This window comes from Bufo gargarizans, chromosome 4 (assembly GCF_014858855.1).
Source record: "Bufo gargarizans isolate SCDJY-AF-19 chromosome 4, ASM1485885v1, whole genome shotgun sequence".
Classification (NCBI taxonomy): Eukaryota; Metazoa; Chordata; class Amphibia; order Anura; family Bufonidae; genus Bufo; species Bufo gargarizans.
In genome coordinates this window covers 289,481,851-289,502,111 of record NC_058083.1, presented here as the reverse complement: position 1 = coordinate 289,502,111, position 20,261 = coordinate 289,481,851, and the positions used below count along the sequence as shown (strand labels likewise).

General features: G+C 43.1%; 1 protein-coding gene across 2 annotated transcripts in view; it reads left to right on the top strand.

The window, feature by feature from the left end:
* Positions 1–20,261, top strand: part of WASF1 (WASP family member 1) — a 152,939-nt gene that overhangs the window by 73,374 nt on the left and 59,304 nt on the right. For both annotated transcript variants that reach the window (XM_044289266.1, XM_044289267.1), the window contains exons 2-3: positions 458–620; positions 8,133–8,267. In XM_044289266.1, coding sequence (XP_044145201.1) covers positions 488–620; positions 8,133–8,267 — 268 coding nt within the window. In that variant the 5' untranslated portion in view covers positions 458–487. The remainder of the gene's footprint in view (positions 1–457; positions 621–8,132; positions 8,268–20,261) is intronic.

The window sequence follows — 20,261 nt, the reverse complement described above, 5'->3', positions numbered from 1 at the left end:
GGAGAATGCCAAGAGTGTGCAAAGCAGTAATCAAAGCAAAAGGTGGCTACTTTGAAGAACCTAGAATATGACATATTTTCAGTTGTTTCACACTTTTTTGTTATGTATATAATTCCACATGTGTTAATTCATAGTTTTGATGCCTTCAGTGTGAATCTACAATTTTCATAGTCATGAAAATAAAGAAAACTCTTTGAGAAGGTGTGTCCAAACTTTTGGTCTGTACTGTATGTTTATTGAGCATGTTATTACAGTGGAGCAGGGAGAGGAAGCTGCCAGACATTTCTCCCAACACTATATTTGAGAGGGAAAAAGTATAAAATTTTAAGAACCCTAGAACCTTTCAGTTGAGGGTATTCCTGAAGTCATAGTGGCCTTCTACAATATAGCTTCAAATATATACTGTATATATATTTCTTCAAAATCATATTACCCGTGTTTTTTTTTTAAATTACAGGTAAGACGCTAACTACTTTGACCAACAAGGATGCCGCTCGTTAAAAGAAACATCGATCCCAGGCATCTGTGCCATACTGTCCTGCCAAGGGGGATCAAGAACGAATTAGAATGTGTGACAAATATTTCTTTGGCAAATATTATTAGACAGCTCAGTAGCCTGAGTAAGTATATTTTACTTTCTGTGCTCTTCTTTATGTATAGTCTGTGGAAGATATTGGTGTTTTTCAATCTTTTTGTCAGATGTTTCTATTGTATACTGAAGTAAAATTATAAGCATTTCGTAATTTATTTATTTTTTTTTACTTTTCTTGACAAATACCTCAAGTGTATGCAAAGACTCAATAAGTACAGTTTTTCAAGACTTCAGCAATTTGCCCCAGCTTGCTACATATCGGCTTCTGGGCCGAATCCTGACTGACGGCGACTAATTCTTGCCTAATCAGTGCTTGGAGTTTATCAGATAAAAAAAAGATTGAGATTCCTCAGTGGTTGATACCTTTTAATGGGTAAAGGTAAATTTGCAGTAATGAGATTATCAGGAACGAACGTTATTGCGAATGCTCGTTCATCGGGTGATTCTGTCGCTCGTGCAGGCACACCAACTATCATTTCTGGGCAGCAGATAGTGCTGTCTAAACAGCGATCTGCTGCCCAGAAACAATGCAGCTGTAAGAGGATGAGCGATTGTTATGTGGATGTTATCGTTGCATGTAAATGTAGCTTTCCCCTTCACTGAATGAGCAGCCGACTGTCGGGAAGGAACGGATCCATCCCCATTGACTTGCATTGTGAGTCATGGCGGATCAGTCTTGCGCCGCATCCCATGACTGAAAGAAAACTGCAGCTTGTTGCGGTTTGCTCTCCGGTATGAGAACGCAACAACACGGAACGGAATGCATTTTGGAGCATTCCGATCTGTTCAGTTACGTTTTGTCCCCATTGACAATGAATGGGGACAAAAACTGAGGTGTTTTTTCCCGGTATTGAGACCCTATTATGGATCTCAATACCGGAAAATATTAACGCTAGTGTAAAAGTAGCCTTAGAGAGAAGTGCAGTATTTGCTGTCCTTCTTGATACCACGCCATTCTCCAAAAGCCTTCGCCTCACTGTGCATGCCTACAGTAAAGTGTCCTGAGATCATTCATGTGTGGGTTTGCTTCTCATCCCAACCATCCAGGAGTAGTTTGCTGATTAATAATGCTTTTCCCAGCACGATGGAGCACCATGTCACAAGGCTGAAGTGAAAACGAAGTGGCTTGATGAACAAAATGTCCAGAAGACTCTCCAGATCTCAAACTCATTGAGAACCTGTAGTCATTCCTCAAACGGGTGATGAACAAAAACACAGACATTGTAGCAACAGCAAGCACTGATTAGGCAAGAATGGGATGCCTCTTTTAATCCATAAAAAAAAAAAAAAAGAATGGACATGGAATAGTCGTCAAATAGCTTCTTATTCAGATCTTCCTCTGTGATGAACAGTTGCCCAGTCAGACCGCTGACACCAGAAAACAATCACCAACTTCATATGGATTTGATATGACCATGGGTGATAACTTCTTATTCAGATACACAATGTTGATTAGAAAAAATAATCTGCTGATCATTCTGTGTCCATTGCATTGTTTTTAAAGAATTGAAAAAGGATTAATGCACTATGCATGGAAAGTGAAGTGGTTTGATATTTCAGTTGATTTCAGTCAGGTTTTGGTCCAGGAGCTGATATGCAGCATGCCAGGGCGAATTGCAGAAGTCTTGAAAAAGAAGGGTCAACAGACTAAAAATGTAGTCCTTGCATAAACTTGATGCATTTGTCAATAAGAGTTAAAAGAAAACTGAAATGCTTATAAGGGCTCAAGCACAGAACCATATCAATTTTGCTGTACATAAACCGCGGATCTGCAAAATACAGATACCATCCTGGTGCATTCTGCATTTTTCTCACTCCCATCAGTAGAGATGCCTATCCTTGTATGCATAACGGACAAGAATAGGAAATGTTTTATCATTTGCAGACCCATAGAAATGAATGGGTCCATGTGCGATCCGCAAAAAAAAATGCTGATTGGATATGTACTAAAACTACAGTCTTGTGCGTGAGGTCTAATTGTGAAGCTGAAGTCAGATATAGCAGAGATTTAAATGTATAAATTACAAGTTTTACTGAACCTTTTCCCACAACTATTTATCTATCTGCTCAGCTCCTTCTGCTCTATAACATGGTGTCTGTAGATTGGACTGCATTTTGTAGTGACAGGTTCCCTTTAAAGGGCTGCCAGCTGTCGTAGAAGGAAAGCTGGAGAATAATAAAACCAGCAAGTAACTAAATAAAGAGCTCTGCTAAAAATAATTCATCCTCCACATTAAGTCCCAGCTGAAATCTGAAAATACACAGTTCTGGTGACTTTCCGCATATGTAGATATTTAAAGCAAAGCATATTGTATCATTTAGGTTTAGCCATATTTGTGCAATGGTTTGTTAACTATTCTGTAGCTATGATTGCTCTTAGATTAAGTAGAGTAGTAACTGGAATATGTTGTGGCTCTCTGAAGGTGCATCTGTTGTGGCTCTCTGAAGGTGCATCTGTTGTGGCTCTCTGAAGGTGCATCTGTTGTGGCTCTCTGAAGGTGCATCTGTTGTGGCTCTCTGAAGGTGCATCTGTTGTGGCTCTCTGAAGGTGCATCTGTTGTGGCTCTCTGAAGGTACATCTGTTGTGGCTCTCTGAACGTGTATATCTTGTAGCAAGGGTATGGCTTTATTATGTCTGTAAGTACAGTGGATATAAAAAGTCTATACACCCCTGTTAAAATGTAATGTATCCCTTAAGGAGGGTCACGTCCCCGCCTGGTTTAAGAACTCAACTATCATCCCTGTGCCGAAGATACAGGGCGTTTCTGATCTAAACAACTTCTGGCCCGTGGCTCTGACTTCGGTGGTCATGAAGACCCTGGAGAAGGTGGTCCTCTCCATCCTGAAGCCCGCCACTCTGGACCAGCTGGACCTTCTGCAATTTGCCTACAGGGCAAACAGATCCACTGATGATGCGATTAACATGTGTCTAGAGTACGTCACTGAACACTTTGACAAACCCAACTTATACGCGAGAATCCTCCTTCTAGACTTCAGCTCGGCTTTTAATACCATCTCCCCCAGCATCCTGCTGAGGAACCTCACGGCGCTTGATGTCCACCCTACACTACGACACTGGATCATGGACTTCCTCACTAACAGGTCCCAGGTCATCAGATTAGGCAATCTGTCCTCCAAACAGAGGGTCACCAACACTGGCGCCCCTCAGGGATGTGTACTATCGCCGTTCCTGTTCTCTCTGTACACGAATGAGTGCAGATCGGAGGAGGCCTCAGTTAAAGTCATCAAGTTCGCAGATGACACCACACTCGTGGGCCTGATTAGCGACAGCGATGAGCAGGTCCACCGTAAGGAGATCGACAGGGTCAGCAACTGGTGTGGCGTGCACAATCTGGTCCTAAACACCACAAAGACAGTCGAGCTGGTCATCGACTTCAGTAAGAGAAGGGTAGTTCCCCCCCCCCCCCCCACGACCTACATTGACGGAACTGAAGTCACAAGGGTACCCAGCGCCCGCCTCCTAGGCACGACAATCTCTGAGGACCTATCCTGGCGTCCCAACATCTCGTCCATCATAAAGAAGGCTCACCAGCAGCTATACTTCCTTCGACAACTGAAGAAGTTCGGAATGGCACAGGACCTACTGAAGTCCTTCTACTCCTGCACCATCGAGTTGGTACTGTGCTCCTCTCTCCTGGTTTGGTATGCCGGCTCATCAGCCAGTGACAAGGGCAAACTACAAAGGGTCATCAACTCGGCGGAGAGACCTACCCGACTGGCACTACCACCCCTTAACTCTATCTTCCATGACAGACTGCGCTCCAGGGCTCTGAAAATATCCAATGACCACTCCCATCCGGGCCATCATCTCTTCAGACGTCTAAAGTCCGGCTGCAGGTATCAGGATGAATCAGTGATAGATGGGGAACAAGGGGTAGTCACCTACCCCCAGTGTCACACCGGTCACAAAAAAAAAAAAAAAAAAAAAGGATGCGGTTGAGCGCCAAATTCCCAAATGACATGGTGTAGGTGGGTGGTGGTACAGGTAGTCCTTATTAGTATCGAAAAAATCACCCAAGTTGAGGTGCTGTGGGCTGATGGGTAGCGCACAGTGGTGGGTAGGTGAATGGTACAGGAATAAGATGACGTTTAACAGTAGTATTAGGTAAACTCTTAAAAACCTGAAAATCAATCACATATACATGCATAAAAATTGAGTGAATTCTTTAGAATCGTTCAAAACATATAATGGTAAAAATAAAGATAAAATTAAAACAATGTTAAAAATCCACTCACTTCACAGGGGGGGTTGCCAACAGGATGACCTTGAGGCACCTGTGGCAAGTAACCCCCCTAAGCCGGGATCGCGTGTAGGTTTGTTAGAGGTTTACGTCTACGACCTGGGTGTACAGCCTGGTTGGTAAAGCAGCAGACAAATCCAAGGGTATGTAATCAATCCTCTTTAATGGTTTAAAATAAGGCTCAACGCGTTTCAGGGGTCATAGTACCCCCTTCATCAGGAGCAGTATATCTGAAATGATTTATCTTTGTCTCATTTTTTACAGCGCAGAAACCTGACATTTTAACAGGGGTGTGTAGACTTTTTATATCCACTGTATGTGATTGTGTGTTTTTGCCTGCTGTTTAAGGGAACCTGTCATGTGGATATTTGATTATAATCTAACTAATTATATACAATCATTAACTTCTAAAAAGTGCCTTAGATGTATTCACTTACTGGTGTGACAGATGGTTACCTCATAATATACACACAAAGATGCCGCATGCTAATGAGCTGATTCGAGTCCAGTGTGATGTCAGTGAGTCCAGCGTATATTTAATTACCAGCTATAGCCACTCCTCTGCCCACCTGCTGCTGATTCATATGGAAAATATCTGTCATTCAGCAGCAGGGGGGCGGGGAGAGTCAGGAGCTCATGAGTATTCAGGACTCATCATTATGAGCTGGAGCTTTTCAATACAAGATGTGGCAGATTGACTGGGTCAATTAAAGAAAGTGACCCGGCATTTTGCTAAGCGAATCAGTCACTTATTTATGTTGCCCTTAGTTAGGACACAATAAAACTGGTGACAGGTTCCCTTCAAGTAATTCTAATAAGATTCTTGGTAAAACCGGTAATACTGGATGGAGGCATAATTCTGCAGCTCATACCATACCTGTTTTATATCCAGAGGCTGGAAAGCTGTCCTGACCCAAGGCTACAATTATATTATTCGCAATCCATAAATCAGAATCGGTCCTCTAACCTGATGGCTCACTTTAATGTATTTCTGAAGGGAGCCTGTATCTTCCTGGAGCGCAGGATGGTTTGTTCACTGAGCAATGTCTTGACCAAATACCCCAGAAAACCTGAACTGTGAGAAGGTTTCAGCTTTCAGCAAATACATTCATTGACTGGATGCAGAGACATTGAAAAAGTTTAAGGAATTAAAACACAAATAATAGCCCAAAAGTAATAAGCATTGGTTTTATAACAGTCATATACTTAATAATATAGTTTTACTGCTGCAGTGGTTCTCTACGCAGTCACATGGTTCTGGGAGCTATGTAGTTTCCCGTGACGCATCACTTGTGACCAAGGCCTGCCTACCCCTACTTTGTGTCGACTCATCGCCAGTCAGGTGACAGCAGGGGGCTGGCTTTATTATTGAGCAGAGTCAGTGTGCCAACCTGATTGGTCTCAGCTCACGGGGAAGATGCATTTACGGAGGCAAGGGATGGGGGGAAGGCACAGAGAAAGAAGTGCATTCTGGGATTTGACGTTTTTCAGTGCCTGTTGTAACTGTAAGGTGTTCTGAGATATTCAATAAGTCCCCTGAAAAGTAAGTGTTGGCTAGTAAAATTACGAATACACCAGATGCATTGTTTGGACAGTGACGAGAGTAGGCAAAATAGGGATTATTTTTGTTAAATAAATTGCCTAGAAAACCCCTTTAACCTTCTGATATCCATTCAAAAAAAATCATATAGTAGCACATGTAGGCCGTATGTCTATGTGTACTACTGTGCAGCCTTCATGCTTTATGATTTTCCTTTCAGTATCATTGTTTAGTTTTGTCTAATCTAGGCGTAAGTGTGAATTCAATCACAGTTCCTTCTCCTCACTACACTCTGGCTTAATATCGCAAGGTAAAATTCACAGTTCCTTTTTAGTTTAAAGTAGATTTTATTTTTTTATATTTTTTGCATTCAGTTTAGCCTGTACTCCATCTCTGAAGGGCAGTGACATTTTCAAAGCATTTTTAGCATAAATTCCAATTAAACGAGCCCTCTGGGACTTTACTATTGGTAACCTTGGGATAGGTCATCAATATCTGATTGACCGATCAGCTATTTTCCAGAACCGTTATAGCGAAACCAGGTGCCTGAACTATACTCTGTAGTGGCTGTGCCTGGCTAAAACAGAGCTGCAGTACCTGTCCCATTAGCCCTGTATTAGGGTTCATTTACATCTGTGTTGAGCTTTCCGTTCTTTTCATATGTCAGAAAAATGGTTAAAAAAAACCTGATCAGTCTTATTTTTTGCACCAGTAGTGCTCAGTTTGTTAGTTCCATGAGACATCAGTTATTTTTGACAGAAGAAAAAGTCCTGCCTGATCAGTTTTTTTCCCCCCCGAAGGATCAGAAGACCGGAAAGCTGTGAACTCCACCTTAATTCTTTTTTTGGCAGATTAATGGATTAGGGTACTTTCACACTAGCATCAGGGGACTCCGGCAGGTGAACAGCATGTCTGATCCGTCCTGCCGCTAGTTCACGTATGCCCCCGGACTGCCGCTTCGTCCCCATTGACTATAATGAGGGGGGGAGTTCCGGCAGCTGCCTCTCGGCCTGCCGGAGTCCCCTGACGCTAGTGTGAAACTAGCCTTACATTTCCATAATATGATATGTCTTTTACACTGGCATTATTTTATCTGAGCAGTAGTCTCCCTGGTTCAAGGAACTCCTCAGAAGGATGATGCAGTTTAAGTAGGGTGTCTTCAAGGACGCCTCTTGACAAATGTTATGGGCCTTCTTGGTGGCACATATTACGAGAGGTTTAGACAGTCAGGTTTCCCCTTGTATGACAAATTCAGACCCTAGTACTAGTGTCTATTGATACATACTTTTCTCATGACTGATTACATTTGTTAATTAAGATTTTATGAAAGTATTGAACACGTAAGTTTTATATTGTGTGAAATGTGGGCAAATTCCGTTCGTACTCTATGTAGGAGTTAGCATATACCGTATTTTTCTCTGTATAAGACACACCTGCCCATAAGACGTATATAGATTATAGACAAGGACATTTAAAAAAAAAAAAAAAAAAAAAAAAAAAAAAAAAAAAAAAAAAAGACCCCAATCAGACCCCCAACGTTAATAAGATTCACATCAGACCTCAGATCAAACCTCCAATGTTAATAAGACCCCCCCCCCATTCAGATCTCAGATCAGACCCCCAGTGTTTCTAAAATACAGTATATGCTTCTGTATAGAATACCACTTTGCCAGACCATGGAAACATTCCAATTAAGTGTTCATATTCTGTAATGTAATGTATTTCCCCTGTATTTAAGGTAAATATGCAGAAGATATATTCGGGGAGCTTTTCAATGAGGCCCACACCTTCTCCTTCAGAGTGAACTCTTTACAAGAACGCGTTGACCGGCTATCTGTCAGTGTGACACAGCTAGATCCTAAAGAAGAAGAACGTAAGTTTTATACCAAATCTTTATATTTTTTGGCTTTTCTTCCTTCCTTTTCCCCACATTCTGGCCTTGTATGTGCTTATTCTAGTACAGAACGTTCATGCACTTGTTTTGAGCCTACACTGGAAAGCAGAAATAATTCTCCTGACAAGCCAACACAGCCAGACAATTGCACGCTGCCATTGTCTGATGTTCGCACATGAAATAGGTCATCCTCAGTTCCACATTCCGCTGCAGTTAATTAAACGACGGAGAAAAGCATTAAAGTGGCATTCTGTGCCTATTGGGCAGAAATTCTTGCCCCGCATATCTGTATGTGCTGTATTTCTTGTAGACATCCAAACCCCTGCAGCTAAAAGCATACACAGAAATGTCATTGTTCTGTGCCCAAGCTTTTCTATTGGCATTTTCATTGCAAGCTATAGATTATACTGCTTTATTATATTTGTTTCTTTCCTTAACCACTTCAGCCTCCCTAGCTTAAACACCCTTAATGACCAGGCCACTTTTTACACTTCTGCACTACACTACTTTCACCGTTTATTACTCGGTCATGCAACTTGCCACCCAAATGAATTTTACCTCCTTTTCTTCTCACTAATAGAGCTTTCATTTGGTGGTATTTCATTGCTGTTGACATTTTTACTTTTTTTTTGTTACTAATCAAAATTTTTGCAAAAAAATGAAATTTTTCACTTTCAGTTGTAAATTTTTTTTTTTTAAAAAACGACATCTATATATAAATTTTTCTCTAAATTTATTGTTCTACATGTCTTTGATAAAAAAAAAATGTTTGGGTAAAAAAAAAAAAAAATGGTTTGGGTAAAAGTTATAGCGTTTACAAACTATGGTACATAAATGTAAATTTCCGCTTTTTGAAGCAGCTCTGACTTTCTGAGCACCGGTCATGTTTCCTGAGGTTCTACAATGCCCAGAGAGTAGAAAAACCCCACAAATAACCCCCTTTCGGAAAGTAGACACCCTAAGGTATTTGCTGATGGGTATAGTGAGTTCATAGAACTTTTTATTTTTTGTCACAAGTTAGCGGAAAATGATGATTTTTTTTAATTTTTTTTCTTTACAAAGTCTCATATTCCATTAACTTGTGACAAAAAATAAAAGCTTCCATGAACTCACTATGCCCATCATAAAAAATACCTTGGGGTGTCTTCTTTCCAAAATGGGGTCACTTGTGGGGTAGTTATACTGCCCTGGCATTTTAGGGGCCCTAATGTGTGGGAAGTAGTTTGAAATCAAAATGTGTAAAAAATGGCCTGTGAAATCCGAAAGGTGCTCTTTGGAATGTGGGCCCCTTTGCCCACCTAGGCTGCAAAAAAGTGTCACACACACATGTGGTATCGCCGTACTCGGGAGAAGTTGGGCAATGTGTTTTGGGGTGTCATTTTACATATACCAATGCTGGGTGAGATATATATCTCGGTCAAATGCCAACTTTGTATAAAACAATGGGAAAAGTTCATACGGACGTCTGAATGGAACCTGACAGGGGGGTGATCACCCCATATAGACTCCCTGATCACCCCCCTGTCATTGATCACCCCCCTGTAAGGCTCCATTCAGACGTCCGTATGTGTTTTACGGATCCACAGATCCATGGATTGGATCCGCAAAACACATTCGGACGTCTGAATGGAGCCTTTCAGGGGGGTGATCAATGACAGGGGGGGTGATCATCCCATATAGACTCCCTGATCACCCCCTGTCATTGATTTGCGGATCCGATCCATGGATCCGTGGATCCGCAAAACACATACGGACCTCTGAATGGAGCCTTACAGGGGGGTGATCACCCCCCTGTCATTGATCACCCCCCTGTAAGGCTCCATTCAGACGTCCGTATGTGTTTCGTGGATCCGTAAAAAACACATACAGACGTCTGAATGGAGCCTTACAGGGGGGTGATTATCCCATATAGACTCCCTGATCACCCCCTTGTAAGGCTCCATTCAGACGTCCGTATTTGTGTTTTGCGGATCTGATCCATGGATCCGTGGATCCGCAAAACACATACGGACGTCTGAATGGAGCCTTACAGGGGGGTGATTATCCCATATAGACTCCCTGATCACCCCCTGTAAGGCTCTATTCAGACGTCCGTATGTGTTTTGCGGATCCGATCCGTGGATCCGCAAAACACATACGGACGTCTGAATGGAGCCTGACAGGGGGGTGATCAATGACAGGGGGTGATCAGGGAGTCTATATGGGGTGATCACTCACCCCTGTCATTGATCACCCCCCTGTAAGGCTCCATTCAGACGTCCGTATGTGTTTTGCGGATCCGATCCATGGATCCGTGGATCCGCAAAACACATACGGACGTCTGAATGGAGCCTTACAGGGGGGGGGTGATCAATGACAGGGGGGTGATCAGGGAGTCTAATATTGGGTGATCAAGTGTTAATAAGGGGTTAATAAGTGACCCGGGGGGGGGGGGGGGGGTGTAGTGTAGTGGTGTTTGGTGCTACTTATTACTGAGCTGCCTCTGGTGGTCGATCCAAGCAAAAGGGACCACCAGGTAGCAGGTATATTAGACGCTGTTATCAAAACAGCGTCTAATATACCTTTTAGGGGTTAAAAAAAAAAAATCACATCTACAGCCTGCCAGCAAACGATCGCCGCTGGCAGGCTGTAGATCAGCTAGTTTACCTGCCTGTGTGCGCGCGTTCACCGGAAATCTCGCGTCTCGCGAGATTACGCGCCGGCGCATCCACTCGGAATAACAGGGCCGCCGCAAAGACGCAATCCTGCGTATGGCGGTCCTGTAGCGGCTAAAACTGACTTCTGTACATAATTTATTCTAATACAGTGTGTCATAAGAGATGCACGTTAGATAGTCATATGTGCCATCAGTTGAGGCGTTGGTTAAAGGGAATGTATCTTGTGTTTTGTATTTTATCTTTCTATTGTCAGAAAATGACATTATATTAGTCAGATTTATATTACAAACAGATTTGAAGAGTTTCTCCAGGCACACTCTCATGCTACGCTGTACAGTTGGCCGACAGAAGGCGACTATCGTGTCATGTACAGGTCTAATTGTCAGTCATAGAATCTGTGTACAGTACATTCTGGGCATTGTACAGTTTCCGCTGCAACTGTACCACTCAGCGCACAGTTGTGTCTCTCTACATCTGATGTCATAATGGGAGGAGAATATCTTAAAACATTGTGCATTTCTTCTTAATATGACTATCCACATGCAACACCAATAATAAAAAAAAGTTGGTATGCTGAAAATGTAAATAAAAACAGAATGCAATGATTTGCAAATCTTTTACACCCATAATTTATTCACAGTTGAGCATAGAACACATATCAGATGCTGAAAGTCAGACATTTTGCCATTTCATGAAAAACATGTCATTTAAAACTTGATGGTAGGAATACATCTTAAAAAAGTTGGGACAGGGAAACAAAAGGCTGGAAAAGTAAGCGATACTGATAAAAAATACAAACCGGATTCCAAAAAAGTAAAAACACAAAATGCAATCGCACACTGCAACCAGCACTCTGCCCTGCCTTTATGCTGGATGTTGAATAAGGCATTGGTGTACATTTTGGCCAAAGCGTAATAAGCCACTCACCGCGTCAAGGTTGCCTTCATGAGTGGTCCCTAACACTAGTTCCTACCTCTTATGGGCCATGACAGCCACATAAAGTCCAGGGAGCGCAGGTACAGCATGCATGCCAAGCACACTCTGCTTTTAACCCCGTCCGGTGCCATTACAGCTTTCATCGGATCCAGGGATGCAAGTACTCACATGCATGCTGAGCCCACTTTATACTTCTCCTGGAACCTAATGGTTACTGGTAGGTGCTGTATAAGCAGACTCAGTTTTATACTGACTTTAAAACCAGCCTCCAGGGGGCAGATTAACTGGCCAGGTGTGCTTGACTGCTTGGAGATCGCCACGCCTCCAATACGTACTACAAAGAGAAAAATATGGAAAATTTCAGCCCGCACAACCCCTAGCAGGTGCAGATTGCTATGGCGAAATAAAGATATAAATGTAAAAACACAAAATGCAATCGCACACTGCAACCAGCACTCTGCCCTGCCTTTATGCTGGATGTTGAATAAGGCATTGGTGTACATTTTGGCCAAAGCGTAATAAGCCACTCACCGCGTCAAGGTTGCCTTCATGAGTGGTCCCTAACACTAGTTCCTACCTCTTATGGGCCATGACAGCCACATAAAGTCCAGGGAGCGCAGGTACAGCATGCATGCCAAGCACACTCTGCTTTTAACCCCGTCCGGTGCCATTACAGCTTTCATCGGATCCAGGGATGCAAGTACTCACATGCATGCTGAGCCCACTTTATACTTCTCCTGGAACCTAATGGTTACTGGTAGGTGCTGTATAAGCAGACTCAGTTTTATACTGACTTTAAAACCAGCCTCCAGGGGGCAGATTAACTGGCCAGGTGTGCTTGACTGCTTGGAGATCGCCACGCCTCCAATACGTACTACAAAGAGAAAAATATGGAAAATTTCAGCCCGCACAACCCCTAGCAGGTGCAGATTGCTATGGCGAAATAAAGATATAAATGTAAAAACACAAAATGCAATCGCACACTGCAACCAGCACTCTGCCCTGCCTTTATTTTATATAGAGAACATTTGGCGCATCATAAAGAGGAAGGTGCAACAAAGAAGGCCCAAGACGATTGAACAGTTAGAGGCCTGTATTAGACAAGAATGGGAGAGCATTCCTATTTCTAAACTTGAGAAACTGGTCTCCTAGGTCCCCAGACGTCTGTTGAGTTTTGTAAGAAGAAGGGGAGATGCCACACAGTGGTGAAAATGGCCTTGTCCCAACTTTTTGGGGATTTGTTGACACCATGAAATTCTGATTCAACATATTTTTCCCTTTTAAAATGGTACATTTTCTCAGTTTAAACTTTTGTTCCGTGATTTATGTTCTATTCTGAATAAAATATTAGAAGTTGGCACCTCCACATCATTGCATTCAGTATTTATTCACGATTTGTATAGTGTCCCAACTTTTTTGGAATCCGGTTTGTAGTTGGAGGAGCAATTTGCAGTCACATGACTGGGTATAAAAAGAGCATGTTAGAGAGACAGAGTCTGTCAGAAGTAAAGAGTTGCAGAGGCTCACCAATCTGCGAAAAAAGGTCTACGTCTAACAATAGTGGAAAATTCAAGTGAAAATTTTCCCTAACGTAAAATTCCAGAGACTTTGAATATGCCTCCATCTACAGTACATAATACCATCAGAAGATTCAACGAACAAATCCATCTGCGCACGGGACAAGGCTGACAGTCTGTATTGGATGCTTATGATCTCCGGGCCTTCAGATGGCACTGCATTAAAAACACATGATTCTGTACTGGAAATCACTGCATGGGCTCAGGAACACTTCCAGAAATCATTGTCTGTGAACACAGTTCTCAATGCAACCCACAAATGCAAGTTAAAGCTGTATCTTGCAATAAAGAAGCCTTACGTCAGCATGATCCAGAAATTCAGCTGTCTTTTCTGGGCCATAGCTCATTTAAAATGGATTGAGGCAAAATAGAAAACTGTTCTGTGGTCAGAAGATTAAAAATTTGAATTCTTTTTGGAAACCATAGACAATGTGTCTTGTGGACTTTAGAGGAGAGGGGACATCCAGCTTGTTATCAGCTCATGGTTCAAAAGCCTGCATCACTAATATTAGTGCCTATGGCGGGAGGCAGCTTATAGATCTGTAAATGCATCAATGCTAAACAGTATATAGAGGTTTTAAAACATATGCTCCCATCCAGACAATGTTCCTTTCAGGCCAGACAATGATAAACTACCGTATTTTCTGGCGTATAAGATGACTGGCCGCATAAGATGACCCCCAACTTTTCCATTCAAAATATAGGGTTTGGGCTATACTCTCCGTATAAGACTTTATAGATATGCAAATTACCAGTACCTTTGTGCCCAAGTGGCTGCCCCTCCGCCGTTTTGTGCCCACCCGCGCCCCGAATCCTGGATCCCAGCGCCGCCCCTCTCTTAATTTATACACCGCACTTCCTTTTTTTATCTTCTGAAGCCGCTCGTAATCTAGCGCATGCGCAGTTAGTTGGCGCTGTCTCCTCTATTCTCTCTGCCCTCACAGCAAGAATGAGCGAGTGCTTCAGAAGATTAAAGAAACGCAAGTGCAGTGAATAAATTCAGTGAATAAACTCGCGGATGGGCACAAAACGGCGACAGCCCCTTTGGTACCGGTACTGGTAATTTGTATATCTATAAAATCGTTTTTATGCAATAAATAAACAAACCACAAACCCCTCCTCCGTCCCTCTCTCATCATTGGTGGCAGCGGGCAGCAAAGGGGGAAGGGAGGGACTGCTTCCTTCTCCCCTGTGCTGCCTTATACCTGGCATATAAGACGACCCCCGACTTATACGCTGGAAAATATGGTACATATTTCATCCATCACAACAGCATGGCTGTGCAGAAGAAGAGTCCGGGTGCTGAACTGGCCTGTCACTAATAGAACACATTTGGTGCATCATGAAACCACAAATATGGTAAAGAAGACCCAGGACTATTGAGCAGCTAGAATCCTACACCAGACAAGAACGGGACAACATTGCTCTCCCAAAACTCCAGCAATTGGTCTCCTCACTTCCCAGATGTTTACAGACTGTTGATAAGAGGAGGGGATGCTACACAATGGTAGATATGGCCCTGTCCCAACGTTTTTGAGATGCATTGCCGCTCTGAAGTTCTAAATTATTTTTTTTTTTTTTTTTCAAGAAATGGTAAAATGTCTCATTTGCAAATCTGATATGTGTTCTGTGACCTATTGTGAATATTAACAATATTACAGTTTATATTTTAACTGCTCCACCCTCTTTATTAGGTTTTCTGTGTAGCACTGGTTCTGTAGAGTTATCGATTTACAATTAGAGGGCGGAGGATTAACAGCTACATTGTTCTGCTATAACTATATACCTTAGAATGCTGTTTTTAAATATATCTATATGTAGCTATAACCACGAGAGTGTCCCAGCCAGAGCATCCCTTTAAAGGGGTTCTGCACTTAAATTTAACTGATGATCTATCCTCTGGATAGATCATCAGCTTCTGATCGGCAGGAGTCCGACACCCGGGACACCCGCCGATCAACTGTTTGAGAAGGTTGCGGCGCTCCAGCAGCGCCACTGCCTTCTCACTGTTTACCGTCAGGCCGCCGGCCCACTGACGTCACGACTAGTATGAACTAGAGTGGGCGCGACTAAGCTCCATTTAAGTGAACAGTGGTCCCGGGTGTCGGACCCCGGCCGATCAGAAGCTGATGATCTATCCAGAGCATAGATCATCAGTTAAATGAAAGTGCAGAACCCCTTTAAGGAAACAAAAGTCTTATTACAAAATAACTGTAATTCATAAATGCGGAAATTTAGCTTGTTTGATAATTTGATTAATGTATGTATTTGATGTATGAGGTCACTGTCCTTATGGATTTTCAGTGATTTGCTTATAGTATTGACTCTGTTGTTCTCTAGACAGAAAACATGTATTACCTGAATAATTCCCTAACCTATTTGAGTTTGCAGTATATCTGCTACACATGGCATTATACATATAGTGTTTTTATACTAGAGGTGCAGTAGCTCCCAAACAAATTCCTCATAAAGACCCTCTGTGATCTCTTTTACTGCTCAGTTTCCGGGCAGCCACCAACTGTTGAAGTCAATAGGGCGAGCCACACTTCCCTGTACAGCTAGGTGACTGGGAGTGCCGCTGTGCAAAGAAAACCTAGAAGGGGTAGGGCGCCAGATCAGTGGGTTCCTAAAAGTCAGCTCCCCACAATTATAAAGTGATGCCGCCACCACCGCTTGACCCATTGAACATACTACACTCCCTGTACACTTTACATCGGCCTATATTATTGGGGCCAAATCTGGCATTTGGAAATCTATGATCAATACTCATTTGGAAATAACCCACGTTTTACAAGAGACATATACTATTGTGCTAGAATAAATATGTGGTCTAATTGTATCTGCCTTCTAATACTGCCCAGGAGATAGGGCTGTATTAAGTTGCCCGATTCTGCAGGGGATTGTTGAGAAGGAAGTGAGACCACTGCTGTTACATGCAGCAGTCTTCTTCACAGCATTATGCCATCGCTCATCCCCACGCTGTCTAGTTGTTTTCCAGCAGCAGATCGTGATTAGACATCACAATCTGCCGCTGACAAACGGAGATCTTTTAACATGCTGAAAGATCCCCATTGCCCGATAAACGTACTCCTGGATTATCGCTAACGAACACTTGTTAGCGATGATTGACCCGACAATCGCCTGGTATAATATAAGCTTTAGACTGCAGGTGTAATATTCCAGAATACATTTACTTTCTGCGATATAATACTTTTTCCCCATAGACACAAAGCTTCTTGCCTATTGATCCATGCGTTCTCTCTGCACCATCTAGTCACTTTGTTTGTGAATGCCTAAATGGCAGTTCTTCCAAGTCGCCCTCCTATACATTATGAATTTACTGTAAAAGTTCTGTTGTGTAATTAAAGCTTGGACCAGGGTCAGATATTAGCTGAAGATTTCATATTTTTCCTCGCTACTATCTTCCGGCACATTAGGCACTTAGATTGCATCACATTGTTTTAACTCTTATGTACTTAATTTGTGCGGTATGTACGCTTGGAAATTAGTAAACTGGACTGAGGGTGCTGTCACATGTGCCTGCTGCCTCACAGCTGAGCAGCGTCGCATTGGGGCCAAAAGCATTGGGGCCACGCAGATTGCTACTGAAAGGAGTCTTAACTCCTTGTAGTCTGTTAATGGCTGCACGGTGTGCTGAAAAACTGATGGAACGTTAGCTTACTTATTGACAGCTGCATGTAATGACCAATAAATGCCATCTTGATCAGTTGTTGTTCCTCTTCACTGGCACAGTGGAGGAGGAAGGATAATATTAGTTGTGTCCAGGCTAGATGACGTAAAGGAAATGTATCATCAGAAACTGGCCTACTGTCAGAATCAAGTTTTTGTGTTACATGTATGTTTTAAAGCATTTTTATTTTTTTTTTAAACTAATTTTCCATGCTATTATCTGTATAAAATATAGGCTGCTACTGCCTGTTCTATGGAGACCATTTTACAGCAGTCATCTCATCATCCCAGGCAGGATTACAATACAATGTAAGCTGGAGACAGATAACACCAGGACCCACCATGGATCACCTACTGCAATCGCTTATCCTCATACAGCTGTACTGTTTCCGGGCAGCAGATGGATGTTTAGACAGCACGATCTGCTGCCCTAAAACGATAATTTACTTGCCTGCAGGAACGGCAGTTCCACCAGATCAACAAGCATTTTGGTCGTTCATCAGCTGATCCAGATTGTCCGGAACGCGCATTTGTAGGACCGTTCATGCCTGATAATCTTACTCCAACAAAATGCGCCTAATTTTTGCTGCATAATGATGCATTTAAGTCACGCTGTTCCCATGAAGCCATGGCCCATTTTCGGGTTAGGTAGGAAAGGTGTCTAAAAGTGACTAAAACAGTTACTATAGGATGCAAAGAAACTAACACTATTACGTCAAAATTCTGATGCATTATTAATAGAAAATCTACCCCAATGTGTCCCCTTCAGACAAGTTTCTAATGTCGATTTGGCTGCTGTAAAGCATCTCACATCCAAACCGGCAACACAGATTCAAGTCAATAAATCACCACAATATCAAAGTCCATTACTTATCTCATGCCTGCAGTTCAAAAGACTCCAACCTCAAAGTCCCACGTCAAATCGTATGTAAGGAAAACCACAGCATGTCCTTCATATAGCAGATGTTCCTTTATTCACCATAGCAGCATAGCGACATTTCAGATCTCACGGATTCTTTCTCAAGCATAATATACCTCATATTATTATCCATACACATACACATGCCCATTAAGTGTAGTGACCACCAGAAAAATCACCATTTTGCATTTAAAATCATAAAATTAAGCAAATCCAATGTGTATAAATAAATGATTATCAAAAAAACTTACATATCCCATTCTTGTACATGGGCAAAAAACGGCTCCAACAGGAATATGGCAGCCCCGGCATCCCATTCTCAATGATGCGCAAGTGCCAATTCCTGGTGCGTATCATTAACTCCCTGGTCTAGAGCTCTGACGTCAGAATCCGGTTATAGCTGTAAATACAAATTTAAATGATCCTTTCCCCTAAAAGGCAACCTTTGCAGGCAGCATGATATAGAGCAGGAAGAGCAGAGTGATTTGATGTATAGGTTTTAAAGGGAGAAGTTTCAGTAATATGTTCGTTAAAATCTCTGTTCATTCTATGCTTAGGAGTCATGTGGGCGGGACTACTCACTGACAGATAACGCTGCATGACTATACATACAAAGATAGCTGTCAGTCAGTGAGTAGACCCACCCGCATGCCCCTCAGTATAACAAAAGCTAAAGTTTAATTGAATAACTTGCTAGTTACACTGAATCTTTTCCTATAAAACTATATGTACAGTAACTCTGCTCAGGTCCTCCTGCTCTATAACATGCTGCCTGCAGACTGCACTGCATTTTCAATGTGACATTTTCAAGGTTCACTTCAAAGAGGCTCTGATCAACCCTATTAAACCAGGCATACTGCCTAGTAGGGCTCATCATGCTGATTAAAACGGCACTTTTCTTTTGCCTGTATGTTAAACAGCTGCAGAGAGATCCGCTTTTTTCTACATATGCAAATGAGTATTTTGGAGCACAAAGGGACAGGGCTGAATCCTTGGAGCGCTGCTTTTGAAACACCCCAGTGCTTTTCACACTCCCCTTGATTCATAGGGCTAGATATCAGCATGATGAGGGCAGACCTGTGTCCTAGTAACCCATAACCCATAACCCATAACCCATAACCCATAACGGTGTGTCATCCACAGATGCCCCCCATAACGGTGTGTCATCCACAGATGCCCCCCATAACGGTGTGTCATCCCCAGATGCCCCCCATAACGGTGTGTCATCCCCAGATGCCCCCCATAACGGTGTGTCATCCCCAGATGCCCCCCATAACGGTGTGTCATCCCCAGATGCCCCCCATAATGGTGTGTCATCCACAGATGCCCCCCATAACGGTGTGTCATCCACAGATGCCCCCCATAACGGTGTGTCATCCACAGATGCCCCCCATAACGGTGTGTCATCCACAGATGCCCCCCCATAACGGTGTGTCATCCACAGATGCCCCCCCATAACGGTGTGTCATCCACAGATGCCCCCCCATAACGGTGTGTCATCCACAGATGCCCCCCATAGCGGTGTGTCATCCCCAGATGCCCCCCATAGCGGTGTGTCATCCCCAGATGCCCCCCATAGCGGTGTGTCATCCCCAGATGCCCCCCATAGCGGTGTGTCATCCCCAGATGCCCCCCATAGCGGTGTGTCATCCCCAGATGCCCCCCATAGCGGTGTGTCATCCCCAGATGCCCCCCATAGCGGTGTGTCATCCCCAGATGCCCCCCATAGCGGTGTGTCATCCCCAGATGCCTCCCATAACGGTGTGTCATCCCCAGATGCCCCCCATAACGGTGTGTCATCCCCAGATGCCCCCCATAACGGTGTGTCATCCCCAGATGCCCCCCATAACGGTGTGTCATCCCCAGATGCCCCCCATAACGGTGTGTCATCCCCAGATGCCCCCCATAACGGTGTGTCATCCCCAGATGCCCCCCATAACGGTGTGTCATCCCCAGATGCCCCCCATAACGGTGTGTCATCCCCAGATGCCCCCCATAACGGTGTTTTTTCCAGATTAATCGGTTAAATTATCAACAACTAATCGATTATTCAAATAATCGTTAACTGCAGCCCTAATCACCTAATCGCAGTGTAACCACCAGATCTGTTTTGTCAGGCACAAGTAATAATTTCTATGCAAGTCTATAAGACTCACTTCAAGAACCTCACAGATTTGCATTGAAAGACTCACTT